The sequence below is a fragment of the Elephantulus edwardii genome, unplaced genomic scaffold (assembly GCF_000299155.1).
Source record: "Elephantulus edwardii isolate Elephantulus edwardi_28Jun2011 unplaced genomic scaffold, EleEdw1.0 scaffold00010, whole genome shotgun sequence".
Taxonomy (NCBI): domain Eukaryota; kingdom Metazoa; phylum Chordata; class Mammalia; order Macroscelidea; family Macroscelididae; genus Elephantulus; species Elephantulus edwardii.
In genome coordinates this window covers 18,869,391-18,883,242 of record NW_006399760.1, presented here as the reverse complement: position 1 = coordinate 18,883,242, position 13,852 = coordinate 18,869,391, and the positions used below count along the sequence as shown (strand labels likewise).

Here is a 13,852-nt window from a genome sequence, read left to right as displayed (position 1 = left end):
GATGGAGCTGACCCCTACTCCTGGCAACCCCATGCAAAACACTCTGGAGTTTCTGAGAAGGCAGCCTAAGGGAAGCTGACCCCTAAGGGAAGCCTACCGAGAGGGGACTGCTTTTGCCTCTTCCCTGCTTCCTCTGGCTGTTAACCTTAGAGAACAGGCATGGAATTGGGAGGAGTCACCTTGCACCACAGGCTGACCTCTTGGAAGGAAAGTGCTTGCTGACAACAGGGAGTCTAGAGTTAAAAGAGGCAGGGTTTCTGCTTTGTGACCAGTTGACTAGTCGCAGAGTTCCTTCTCAAATAAACATTCACGGTCGCTTTAGGCGAATCATTCTCAAATGCTGGTGGGTCTAACAATCACCTAGGGTGCTTGGTAAAACTAAAAAGCCACAGCTGGCTTCCTGGCTTCATCTGTGCAGGTGACACTGACATCCACAAAAAAACTGAGACCCAGGGCTTAGGCTTCTCTGTTCTAAGCTGCCAAGCTGTACCAGGCACAGACCCCTTCCATGTTGACCCAATACTGACAATGTCTGGGTCTGAATAGCTGGTCCATGTGCCCTCCCTCCTAGGAGTGGACAGATGGCAGTGGACATGTTGTCCGCCCTCAGGCTGCTTCTGACTCGTCACCTCTCCGGCTGTCTGGCCAGCCCTGGCATGCTGCCTGAGCCAGTGCAGGAGAAGGGGGTTTGGGTATAGTCATCGACATGTCCTCCTCAGGAGTTTTCAGCTGCACCTTGGCAATGCTGTCATTTTCTGAGTGACAGCTTCAGCCCTTCACGTCTGCCTTCTCCATCCTGAAGGCCAGGAGGAGGAATCTGCCCACTCTTGCTCTTGATCTTTGTGGTTTTGCAGCCTGCCTCTTGCCCGCCCCGTAAGCTAGCCATCCTCTCTCTGTAAGGACTTGTAAGCCCACGGTCTGTGTCTGGAGCTGCCTCCGTCCACCCACAGGCGATTGATTTTCTAAACACAAGCCCTGCCCACAAAGTAATGCCTTCCTTTAAACTATGAAAGGGCGGGGTTTTGTTTCTTTTTTCCCCTAAAATATATAACACTGGTTTTATTTTATTTTCCTTTTTGGCTGGTGGAGCAATGTCTAGGATGTTGACTGTGTCCACAGAAGCCTCAGAACTACTATCTCAGAGAAAAGGGGAAACGGTCTGAACCACACAGATATCAACTGGCATCATGTGGGAAAACCCAGCTTATATATGTCATGCGTTGTTGTTAGGTGCCTTCTAGTTACCTGTGACCCACAGCAACTCTGTGAACAAGGGATTGGAACCTTACTTATGTTGCACCATTAAACAGTTATGATAAAAATAGGACTTTCTACTACGTGGTGGCCTAGTGGATAAGGAGTTGGTAGGTGGTGCAAATCTACCAGCTGTGCCTTGTGAGAAAGATGGGCAAAATTCTCCACACAATTTACAGCTTCTGAAAACCCACTGGAAGGTCAGCTCTAAGTAGGTTCCGACTTGACAGCACATAACAACTACTTTCTGGTTCTTTCTATTCGGTTGTGTAAACATGAAACAATCACCTATTCTATGTTGACAAACCTTTGGGAATGCCAAGGGAGTCTTATAGACTCCGTGCATCACTTGTCACACCCTCTCCTATCCCTGGAGTTGATTTGCCTGGCCTGGCTCAGGATGTCCCCCAGTCCTAGGCGGACCTTGGGCATCTGGATGGGGTTGAAGGTACACTGGACCCTACTAAACTGAAATTCCAGGGCCCGCCCTGGAGCAGAGCTGGATCTTCCCACGGAGGGTCCACAAACATGGCTGCCAGCACCAAGGGGGGGTTTCTTCAGGAAGACACAGGCACCCGCCTTCAGATCTGCCTGGGGCTGCCCCACAGAGAAGTCACCCGACACAAAACCAAGAACTCACTTCATGTTTATTTCTGATAGTGAGTGGAGTTCGAAGAGCTGCCTCCTCCCCCTCGGATGGCGTGGACGGCCGTTGGAGATGATGCAGGGTAGTGTCCTGGGCGGATGGGCTTGGCTGTCAGAACAAAGAGAACAAACAGACTTACAGAGATGGCTTAATCAGCAACACTCAGACAAGGACCTGTCACATGTCATAACCAACAGTCCCAAGTTCTACAATTTCCCCCAGATGTTCTTGAAAACAGGAAGTTTACAACTTCCATTAGTGCAGTTAGACACTATAGGGCACCCAATAGTTAGAGGAAAGAAAACTTACATATCAAGTCTCTTTTTTGGAAATCAGCTTGAAGAAAATAAAAGGGTGTTTTACTGAGTAAACTAACTCAGTCTCATGAGGACAAATATTGCATAAGATCGTTGTTGTGAAAATAGAAGGATAACTTGTAAGATGTGTACAAAAGTGCAATGGAGGAGGCAGAGTGGCGGGCAGGCTGAGGGTGGGTGGGAGTGGAAATCATGGGGTTGCAGAGGCTGGCTCTCAGAGGGAGTGAGCAAAGGAATTAGAAAAAAAAAGTAAAAATTCATTCTTTCTCAAAAGTATAAATTAAGAATGAAAAGAATAGAGCAGGAAATTTTTTAATAAAAAGCCTTAAAGCATGATTTCACTTTCTTAAGTCATATAATTGTTTACATTTGCTTTTAATTATCTGCAGTCGATCCAAAAGTCCTCACCAGGAAAGAGTTCCTAGCATCCCAGTAAGTTATCAGACTCTAAAGGCCAATAAAGGTTATGTGCCACTAACTTGAAGTATGATTTTAAAATGAAAAACACAAAATTGCAGGTGTACAATATATACACGCAGCAATATCTGATAAGAAGTATTACGTGCTATTAGAGATGTATGTATTTTAAAAATTCTTTCTATTCCTTTGGCATCCCCAGATCCCCTTCTGTTCTTGCTGTTGTATCGTGATGAGTTAGAAATTTCAACTTCATTCCCTGCCTGGGTAAGATTCCCAAATCCATCTAGGTGTTTCTGGAACACCTGGCAGGCTGCAGGCTCGCCGCCCAGCATGGGACCAAAACCAATCCCTGGTGCCAGGCTGGGATCTTTCCAGGGTGGTTCAAGCCTGCACCCCTCCTCAACTCTCCCTGAGGCTTTGGCTTCAGGCTTCTTCACTGTTCCGCCCAGTGCAAGGTGACTGAGAAATGGCCACTTACTTTTGTACTTGGCATTTTTAAATTTTTATATTTTGTATTCTTCTGTCTGCAGGCAAACACTTTTGCACACAGCCTCAGCTGGCTTCTCTGGTTAACTAAGAGGTCTCAGTGGAAGGAAGCAGGTGCTGAACACTTGCATTCTCTCAGGATATACAGACCTGTGAGAAACAGGCTCCCGTAGGCACTGCAGGTCTGACAGCACCTTTAACACTGAGACCTTCAGCTGTTGTTGAGTGGGCTCCCTCACTGCTAGGGACCTCAGGCACAACCTTGGGCATGCTGTCAGGAAAAGCCAGACCTTGGAAAAAGACAGCATGCTGGGAAAAGTGGAGGGTCATCAAAAGAGAGGAGGACTTTCAAGAGGTGGAATGACACAGCAACTGCAACACAGGGTTTGAGCAAGGCGGAGACTGAGGATGGCACAGGATGGGGCAAGGTTCATATCAATGCGTTGTCGTCAACAGGACAGCACCTACCAACAACAACATGCTCAAGAGCACCAAATGCTACCTGGTCCCACACCATCCCACAAGCAAGTGGAGGCTGGACTACTGTCACCCAATATTTACTGGCTAATTTTCAGAAGCAAGCACCAGGTCTTTTTCCTAGTCCATCTTGGTTCAGAAACTCTCATGAAACCTGGTTAGCATGAGAGCAACAAATGACACAGATGTGGTGACTATACAGCCAGGTGAACCGGCTGGGAGTCAAATCTGAGCTTCCCGTAGGAAAGGTGAGAATTCCCCGGCTACCCAACCAGTGTCCTGAGCCTCGGATGACATGTGGACACGACATGCTGTTACTACATCATGGTTCTGTGCAAGTAGCCTCAGAGTATTGAGTCTGTCTTGCTTTTCAGTTCAATATAAGATGTTGTCACCATTTAGTGAGATCACTGGTGAAAGGTCACTGTGGGTCCCGAGTTCTCTATGGAGATCGTGCACGTACCGATCTGGGCTGAATGGGCCCTCCTGGCCATGTTTTTGGCACGCACGGCCTCCTTGATGCGGTCCACCTCCTGCTGGTAGCGTTTCCGGTCCCGCATGGCGTTCTCCTTGGCCTCCTTCAGCGCACTCTCCAGGGCCTTGACGCGCTCGGCCGTGGCTCGCAGCCTCTTCTCCAGCTTAGGCAGCTCGCAGCGCAGATCTGCATTGTCCCGGACCAGCTGGGCAGAGGTGATGGAAGGAGGACAAGGGGAGGGTCAGCCAGTCTCATAGGGAGGCCAGCCACCAGGAGGGGACCAAGCCCGTGAAGCCAACCCCACCTCTGCTAGGTCAGCTCTGAAAGTCTATAAAAACATAAGCTCTTGAGCAGGGAAGGAGATAAAAACCCCATGCCCTGTGCTCCGATTTGCTAAACATGAGATTAACTGAGTTCAGAGAAGGGTGACTGTTACAGAATGAAATTTAAAAATCTATCCTTCAACAAAAAACTTCCCAGCTTGGGCAAGATTTACTTCCTCATCTGGAAGAATAAATAGAATTGAGAAGGTCAGTGTGAGAAACTGTGAAGGCTAAGGAATTTAAAGTGAATTTAAAAGCACTCAATGAAAATCATGCACATTCTAGAATTCTCCAAAGGTCTTGCTTTTGTATTATCCAGTGTCTACACTGGCATGTGGTTTGGATCCAGCTTTGCAACATAACTAGAGGTCAGCAAATAACATGGGTCACTGTTTATTTTTTTTATTACTGAAGATTCATAGTTAAGAGGTAGTAGCCAGCTGTTGGATTTAAGAGTGGACTCATGGGCCAGCTTGGTTATTTCTGGCCACCTAGCATGGCAGAGGTAAGTCTTGTGACCACCATAAGTCTTGGTTTCTCCTCCATAAAACAAAGATACTATAAAACAGGGCAACTGTGGGGATCTAAGAAGATAAAGAAAAGGTATGAAAATCATAATGTACAATACCATGGTGAGGTAGCTCAAATCCCAGCACCAGCAATAGGACTTGGCCCACAGTAACTTCTCAGTAAATGTTTGTTGAGGATATGAATGAAATAACTAAAAAACTTCAAAGTGCTGTTTAAAGTTTTCTGGTAGATTTGTGTTTTCTAAATTTTTACAATAATTTGCTTAAATTACTTCAACTGTGAGGGAAAATGTCATCAATCTGTAGTGCTGAAAAGGCATTAAGTCAGGGAAAAGTTTACACCTGCTTGGTCTGTTTCAAAACTTTGGACATTTCACCTAAAGAATAGTCACGAACACACATGCCAGCATTTTTAACAGGAAGAAGCTGAGACAGGTAACCTGCCTAAATCACTGGTGAGCTTGGACATGTCACTCTTTGGCACTCTGGACATGGTAAGGATTATACAAGATGCCCAGGGAGCATTAGGAATAAAGTGACTGAGCAGAAAAGATGCTGGTTCTAGGCCCTGCTCTCCCTGCAAGGAATAAAGCCAGTCACTTCCTCCCAGTCTACTTACATCTGTGCAAAAGAGGGTCTGAGTTAGCTCTGAAATTTTTCCACATTATATTCTGTGAACTTTCTGGGTCCAAGAACAGCCTCAGAGTCATTGTGGGAGACACGAGGCAAACTAGGACCCAAGGTAGGATGAAAATGCAGGATTCTGAATGCCTGACGCCCCAGATCCAAGTTCAAACTTAATTCCTCATAGTTTTATTTATAAGGGAAACCTCTGAAGAAGTTTTAAGGATGTTTCTAGTACTTTTAAGGGATGTTTCTAGTAGGAAATACAGATAAGTATAGAGACTTCTTTTCACATAGTAGCCAAAGAAGTCTAAGGAAGTTGGGACCCCTCTCTCCTACCTGTTTGTGAACCTTAGTGAGCTGTTCCAAGTTGTTTTCCAGGAAGGAAATCTTCTGTTTCTGGGCAGCACTGCCCCCTCCATCATCACTGTCCAGCTCCACACTCTGGGTCAACACCACATAGTCAGCAGAACAGCCCACCACCTCACCACCCTCATCCCCGGGAGAAGCAAATGACACATTTCAAGTATGTCATCAATCCCACCAAAAGTTATTCTGAGTTTAAAGAGTGGCTCTGAAAGCTTAGACACCTGGAACTTCTAAGTCAGCTTCTAGGCCAATTCTCGAGTCAATCACAGCAAAGGCTGCTGGGTCAAGTCCTGGAATGTAGCGGACCTTGAAAGCAGCACACAATGCACTCGGGCCCTGCCAAGCTGAGGCAAAGATGAGAGAAGGGCATGTGTGTACACGTCCAGAGGTCCGGCAGTGGCAAGCATGTTGAGTGCATCTGACTAGCGCAGCGCTCACCAGCTTTCACTTTCTGAGAGCTTCTGAGTCAAGGAACACCTCATCCCTCCTTTTCTTCCATTTAACATAGGGGCTTTCAAATGTGAGTCACCATCCAAATCACCTAGGACAGGAGCTGTGAGAACTCTCCCTCTGTTCAGGGAGGTCTATGGTGAGCACAGGGAACTGGCATATCCAGCAAGTTCTGTGATGACATTAACTCTACTGGCCTAAAGACCACACTTCGAGAACACCAGAAGGTTCTAGAACAAGGCAAAGCTGATCTTGAACTCTCAGCCCTCAGCCTCCTCCTGGTCATGGCCTCATCTGGGCCACCTGACTAAATCTGTTTGGTCCTTATTACAAGCTCTGCTCAGGTCTCTCCCCCTCCAGCCTCGTTCTCTCAGCTCTGCTCTGGTGCAGGTATTTTCATGATGTGGTCACTATCTGCCAACCTGCTGCCATTTAGGCCTTGGAACTTCCTTGCCTTCTCTGCCTCCTTTCATGCCCAGGTTTTCTATCTCACTGGAACCATGCTGCCAGGGTCACTCCAAGACCACATTTCTGACCCTCAGCTGCATTCACAGGCTAGCAACCCTCTGCTTTATCCCTAGCAAATGTCCCACCGCAGCATCTGAATCACTCCTGCCCTCACTCTCCCTGTTCCTCCATGGAGGACCGAGCCTCCGTTGTAACTGAGAGCACAGCTGCCAGGGGCAACTCCTTCCCGCTAGCGCACATTCCTCTCAAATGTCTCCGTCTTTACTTCTCTATACCCACAGTCTAAGGAAAACATGTCCCTTCTCCTCACCAAGCCTAGGACAACCATTACTGCCATTAACTCTTTCTGAACTCAAAACTTACCCTATTTTTTAATACTTGGCCTCTTTCTCTTGGCTCCTTCACTCACACACATGCACACGTCCATACAGAAACATGCATGCACACATAGTCACAAACATTAGCACGGACATACACACACGAATAAACACTCAAAGCACACACATGGCACATCCACTCTCCTTAATTATAACTCTTTCCAATTCTATCATTCTTCTGCATATGGCTCCATTATGTCCCACTCATTACTTTCAAATGTTTTAAAAGCATACTTCTCTGTCCTACTCATCACTTAAACCTCTGTAAGATATTCGGGGGATTCACCCTTGGGATGTTTTCCCAAGATGTGTGTGTGTGTGTGTGTGTGTGTGTCTATCTGAGAGAGAGAAAGATGAAAGCTAAAGCAGCTCGGACTCTGAAGTCACTTGTTGTTCTGTACCATCAAGTCAGAACTGGGCCATAGCTGACCCTCCAGTGGGTTTTCAGAGGCAGTTAATCTCATGGGAGGAAAATGCCCAGCCTTCTTCTGCCTAAAGTCACACAGGCTTCAATTTCCACCACAGACTCTTCCTAGCTACGTAGCTTCTTCTTGTTGTTGATTGCCATCAAGTCAAGCGTGACTCATAGTGACCCTATGAACAAAAGGCTTGAAGCCCCTCTACAACTATTGACTTATCAAAGTTCGTAACTTAGGTAACTTATTTCGCATTTGAGTCTAACTTACCTGCAAAGCAAGAGCCTTAAGAACCCCTTAAAGAACTGCTGAGAGTGAACGTCACAATGCTTTGTGAAGCAAGACCTCGCCCGCAGTGACCTAGTGGACAGACCTGAGGGCTTTCCACTGCCAAGTCTCTCTGGGCATCTGATATTGTTCACTGTGCTTCCAGTGGCCTGCCCGCCTCGACTTCTCTGTGTGCTCCTGTATGATCACAGCAGGCTTTGGTAATTTGAAATGAAGGTCAGAAAAAGATGCTAACATTGTTGTTTTTTTAATCTGAAAACTGTTCCTGAGAAAAATATTTTCTCTGGCACATTGTTTTAATAACATTCTCTGACCTGAACTAAGTTATAAGTATTATGAACCCCAACCTAAGCAAGTACTATTTCACTAGACAATGATTCTCTCTTGTCATTCTTTTTTTCTTCCCAGGAAGCCCCATTAAAACAAAAGAGAACTCACCTTTTTAACTCGAGTGGTCAGATCCTGGACGAAGAGTTTGCGAAGGTTATGAAGCGTCTGCAGTTCTCTAGACTAGAAGAAACGTTTTTTAAAAGCCACTTAAATCAGGAAACATATTAAATTTATGACACATTTGACACAAGGTCATTTTAGCCCAGCAGTCTCCACACATGCTTTGGAATCCGTCTCCTCTGACTCACCCCCTAAACTCCTCATCTGCCCCTGACCCAGCCTCACTGTCTGACATCAGGAATCTGAAAGAACAGAATACTGTAAACTACCACAAAGCCTGCTGCTCATTTGCTGGACTCTAAAGGGAACCTGTGTTCTTTCTCTTAACTATAAAAATTCCTAGGTTTTCTCACACACACATTACACAAAAATCCATGTCACCCATGCTATATAACAATATCATCACTTACATAAAATATTGTTATATATATAGTATTACTATAAGCGTTATATACTGTGCATTCCAAAATACAGGATGGTAAAGTCCTAGCAGTCAGAACGTCAAAACGGGACCTTATTTGGAAATAAGATCTTTGCAGATATGCTTAATAGGAATGTGGGCTCCAGTCTCTCTGAAGATCTCTGACTGCAGATGGGTTAAGAATTTGGCTGCTGGCTGAAAAGTTGTCTGGTTGTTCAGCAGGAAAGGGACCTAATAATGTGTTTGCCTGAAGATCACAGCAAAGAGAACTGTGTGGGGCAGTCTTACTATCCCAAGTTGAAATTGACTCCATAACTACAATGAGTTCATGACTGAATTTTTTATTTAAAAAAAAACAAACCAAACACCAAAACCACACCCCACCCAACCAAAAACATAGAAGGAGAGCAGGCATTTGGAGATGGAGAGAGAGATTGGAATTATCCTATCACAAACCAAGGAATGCTGGTATAACCAAAGCTGGAAGAGATAAGGAAGGGCTGCCCTCTAGGGACTTCAGAGAGACCATGACCTTTCCAAGACCTAAATTTTAGATTCCTTGTGCCCTATGCAGTCTGTTGTGTTAAGCCTCCCATCTTGTGAAATTTTGGGAACTAACTCAAATGACAAGTTTAAATTAAAAGCTAGGCACACTTTCTCTTGTCCTAACCAACTGACAGTGTTCCTGTTTCTGTGCCCCCTGCTGGCCCATATGCAGATGGTCCCATATGTGACTTCCCTGTGGCTATGCCACGAGCAGAAGGCACAGGCATCATTCCATGGCCTTGGGCTCTCTCACTCTCCACCAGCACTGCCTGGAAAAAGCGTTCACCTTCCTCTGCCTCATTTTTCTTTTGTGTAACAAAAACGTAAATTACATCCTAGGAATTTTTGTGAAGATTAAATAAGATGATACTTAATAAAACTCTTACAATTGTTTTGAGCACATAAAGCAGCTGCTATCAGATCACTTCTGATCCAGAGTGATTTCAGAGTCTTACAGCGGCTGATATTTTTTGAAGTAGATCTGAAGAAACTCTGGGTAGATTCAAATCACCAGCCTTTTGGTGAGCAACCAAAAAAAAAAAATTAACTATCTGTGGCCACCCTGGAACACCCAATAAACACTTTTTTAAAAATAATTTTTTAAATTTATTATTCATTTCAATGAAAATCATTGTTGCTAAACACTTTCTTTAAAAAAAATCACTGCAGTCAAGTTAATTCTAACTCATGGTGCCTTGAAAGGTTTCTGTAGGTTGAGACCAGGCTGCTCCTTGGAGGCAAGGATTCTGAAGCCAGGTCTGATAAGACTTTGGACATGTTGCAAGGTAGGACCAGTCCTTGGAGAGGGACGTCATGCTTGGGAGGGTGGAGGAACAGCACAAGAGAGGAAGACCCTCAATGAGATTGATTGATTCAGTGACTGGGGTAATGGGAGTAGGTGTTTCAGAGACAATAAGATTGGCACAAAATAGAGCAGGGTTTAGGACTGTTGTACAAAGGGTTGCTATGAGTTACAGGCAACTCAGTGGCACATTGAGCAACAACAACAGCAACACACAGCATGCAGAAGCAATAATTCTGCAAGTTACTACTTAACATGGGAAGGACTGGAAAGCATTATGTTAAGTGAACTAATTCTGTCTCATAAAGACAAATACTGTATAGGACCTTTATTGTAAAGCATGTTCAAGGATCCGGGAGGGGGGGGCACTTAAACATAGGGTTGTGAAATTTGACGGGTAGAAGGAGGGACTGGTAAAGGAAAGAGGAAAGGTCTGGTGTGAGAAACAATGTATATAAATTTTATGATCTTTGTGTGGAAACCAGTATAAAATGAAATTTAAAAAAAGATCCATGCACATGCAAGATTGAAAAAAAAAAAGGTTTCTGTAAATCTTTATGGAAGCTGACTGTCTCACCTTTCTGCTATGGAGCAACTGATGGGTTCAAACCATTGGCCTTATTTCAGCCTAGTGTGTAATCTACTATGCCACCAAGAGCCTTCAAGGGACATTAAGCCCAAAATCACTTTCATTAAGTTGATTCAACTCCCAGTGACCTTCCATTCATTTTCTAAGGCTGTAAATCTTTATATGAGGTGACTGCCCCATCTTTCTCTCTCAGAGTGTTTGAACCACTGTCCTTCTGATTAACAGTGCTCTGTGTAACACACTATACCACCAGAACTCCGTCAATAGATGTTGTTGCCAGGTGCTGTCAGAGTCGACGCTGACACCCAGCGACCCTAAGTACAGCAAAGCAAAACTCCTGCACTCGCTTCACAATTCCCACTTTGCTTAAGCTCACTGTTGAAGTCACTGCGTCAGTTCACCTCTCAGAGAGTTTTCACTTACTATTCATTTACCAATCTTTTATATTGGACTTAATTATTTCTCCATTGGGCTTTTACAGTTTTCCCTTTGTTGTTATAATTGTCATTTAAAAAATATATTTGATATTTTATATTTCCTTTTGTTGTTATAATAGTCATAGTAATGAATTTCTTGGGGACAGGTTTCCTTTGTTTTCATTATTTCTGACAAAGGAATCCTTAGGAACTGGATTGCTAAGCAGAGAATCTGAGTCAAGCATAGTGATCTTGGTTTAGAAAATCAGAAAGTCAAAATATCTTGTTTGTTATGCGCCTGTGTATTTACTACAAGAGATACGGTTAATTCCTTGCAAAATATTTTCCTATAAAGGAGGACGTGAAAGATAAACTCTGTCGAAATGTTTCCATTTGTCTAAATTGACCTCTAACACAGAATGTCAAGGCATGCAGCTCAAAGGAAAAAGAAAAAGAGCAAAGGAAGGAGGATGGGCTCAAGGCAGCCCAAGTAAGCGAAAAAGCTACAGAAACACTAAATTTATTGGAATTAAGGTTCTGTATTAATTTAAGGTCTTATTACTGGGTCCAATTCTGTGTTGAAATAAGAAGCACCTGAAGTCAATTGCTTCCTCGGATGAGGTAAATTGCTTTCTGCAGGAGCTAAGTGGATCTGTTATTATGAATAATGTGCACACAGTACCTGTTCCAAGGCCTGCCCCCTTCCAAAGCAGGTGAGGCCAGCATCTCCTTACACAGCCCTGCTGCTGCCCTGCCTCTGCCTGAGGGGTGTTAGGTCCCCACAGCCACCCCTGTGTGCCCAAGACTGAGCTCCAAGCTCGTGTTGCTGCTTCAGTGAGTCGACTGTTGACCAAACTGTAATCACAGCTAATATTTAGATTGAGAAACAGCATCAGGCCAAGCAGAAATAAGATCAGATCTGGGAGCGTTGTCAAAGGGCCAGATGTTCCTTAGAGTCTCTGTAACCACATAATATTAAGTTCTGAGTTTGGAAACTTACTCTTTTGTTTGAGACAAATTCTACCTCACACAGAAATCACTGCATATTGCTTTTAGGTGGACACAACAATGCACGAGGAGCAGTTGGAGGTCTTTAGTTTGTAAATTTTATGCATAGCATTTATGCATGAGCAACTGCAATTTGGCTTCCCATATCAATAAATGTTTCCGTCATCGTACACCTTGTCCTTCTGCCTCGCTCACATCCCTCAACACTTTCTCCTTCACAGGATCTGCCTTTCACAAAAATTCAGGGCTCATCTTGCTGTCAAAGTGGTCAGTGAGGATGGGGGCCTCGGAGGTGGAAATACAAGGTCCAATCACGACACCAAGACAAGGTGCCCTGTAGCCTACGAGCAAGCTGGTCCCTGGTGGCCAGTCAGGCTTTTCCGATATCCTCCAGGAGGGGGCTCTAGAGGACAATCTCCAGAGGGCAGATTTTAATCCTTCCAGCACAAATCCTCAAGGCATCAAGGCAAGTGTTGGGCTAGGGAAGGCTCAAGAAAGGTCACCCCAGGACCCTGAATCTATTATTTCTGAAGAACCTGATGACCTGGGGAAGGATTTTGATCTAAGGTTTAGAGAAGCCATCTAAATATATATTGTGAGATTTTAATCTTGGATTTGAAAAGAGAGAGAGGGAGAAAGTGGGAGTCAGTGTGTCTGTCCAACTGTATGAGTAACCAAGCGCGCTAGAGGGAGAGTGACAAGTGGGCGGGAACGCAAGTGCGCATGCGCGGTATGAGCATGCATCTCGGTGAATCTGCGAGGGTGGGAATTGGGAGGGAGAGCGTGGGAACGAGAACGAAGGAGTGGACAGATGTGGTGGCTAGTAAGGAAATATATGCCACCAAAGGTATCCCAAGCATATTTTTTTTAAAGGCAGAAGAATTTGATTAAATGTCCTTCAGATTTCAAACTTATGAGTGTGGGGGAAAGCTTGAGAGAGAGAAAGAGAAACTCTGTGTGTGTGTGTGTGTGTGTGTGTAAACGTGTGAGCCAAGGAGCCAAGATGAGCGAGAGCGAACACATGTGTGAGTGAGCAAGTGTGTATAGGTAAGTGAGCAACTAAGTGTGGGCGACCAAAGTTAAGTGTGAGTTTGTGACTGCATGTGTCAGAGGAATGACTGGCTAACAGGGTATATGTTTGTGTAGGGGTGTAAAATGAGTGTGTGATGGATGGCAGGATTATAGTATAAGCAAAGAAGACATTAATTGGAAGGAAACTAGATAGCTAACAAAACTGACAAGAGAGCTGAGGGACTAAGCCGAGGAAATGTGGAATCACTCTGTGTCTAAAATCATGTCCTCATTCCTTTACTGACATCAGGGAGCAAGATCACTGGCACAGGGGTCAGCGTGCCAGCCTCAGGGGTGGCCCTGCGTGGTCAGCAGGTGCTTGGAGACAAGAACAGTTCTGTACCAACACATACGACACTTGAATGACATTATGGAATGAATTTTGACACTTGCCCCATTCCTAAAATATGTCTTGAAGTCTTAGTCCCATGCAATGATTCTTACTTGGAAACAGGGTTTTTCCTTCTGTTCTATTAATGGTCATACAGTGTGAGGTGGCTCCAAAATCTAATGACTTCTAAATTATAAAAATGAGCAGAATTACAATGGAATACTATGCTGCATTGAAAAACAAGGAACTCATGCAATATTATCCAAAATGGGTGACCCTGGAGGACATTATGCTGAGT

At 44.6% G+C, this 13,852-nt stretch overlaps 1 protein-coding gene across 1 annotated transcript in view; it reads right to left on the bottom strand.

Annotated features, from left to right (window-relative positions):
* Positions 1-1,893: 1,893 nt before the first annotated feature.
* The window catches only part of KIF5C (kinesin family member 5C), a 204,958-nt gene continuing 192,999 nt past the window's right edge, over positions 1,894-13,852 (bottom strand). Inside the window, exons 22-25 of the mRNA XM_006880763.1 lie at positions 8,359-8,430; positions 5,892-5,996; positions 4,064-4,280; positions 1,894-2,008 (exon numbers count right to left, since the gene is read on the bottom strand). Of these exons, the coding sequence (XP_006880825.1) occupies positions 1,902-2,008; positions 4,064-4,280; positions 5,892-5,996; positions 8,359-8,430 (501 nt within the window). The 3' untranslated portion in view covers positions 1,894-1,901. The remainder of the gene's footprint in view (positions 2,009-4,063; positions 4,281-5,891; positions 5,997-8,358; positions 8,431-13,852) is intronic.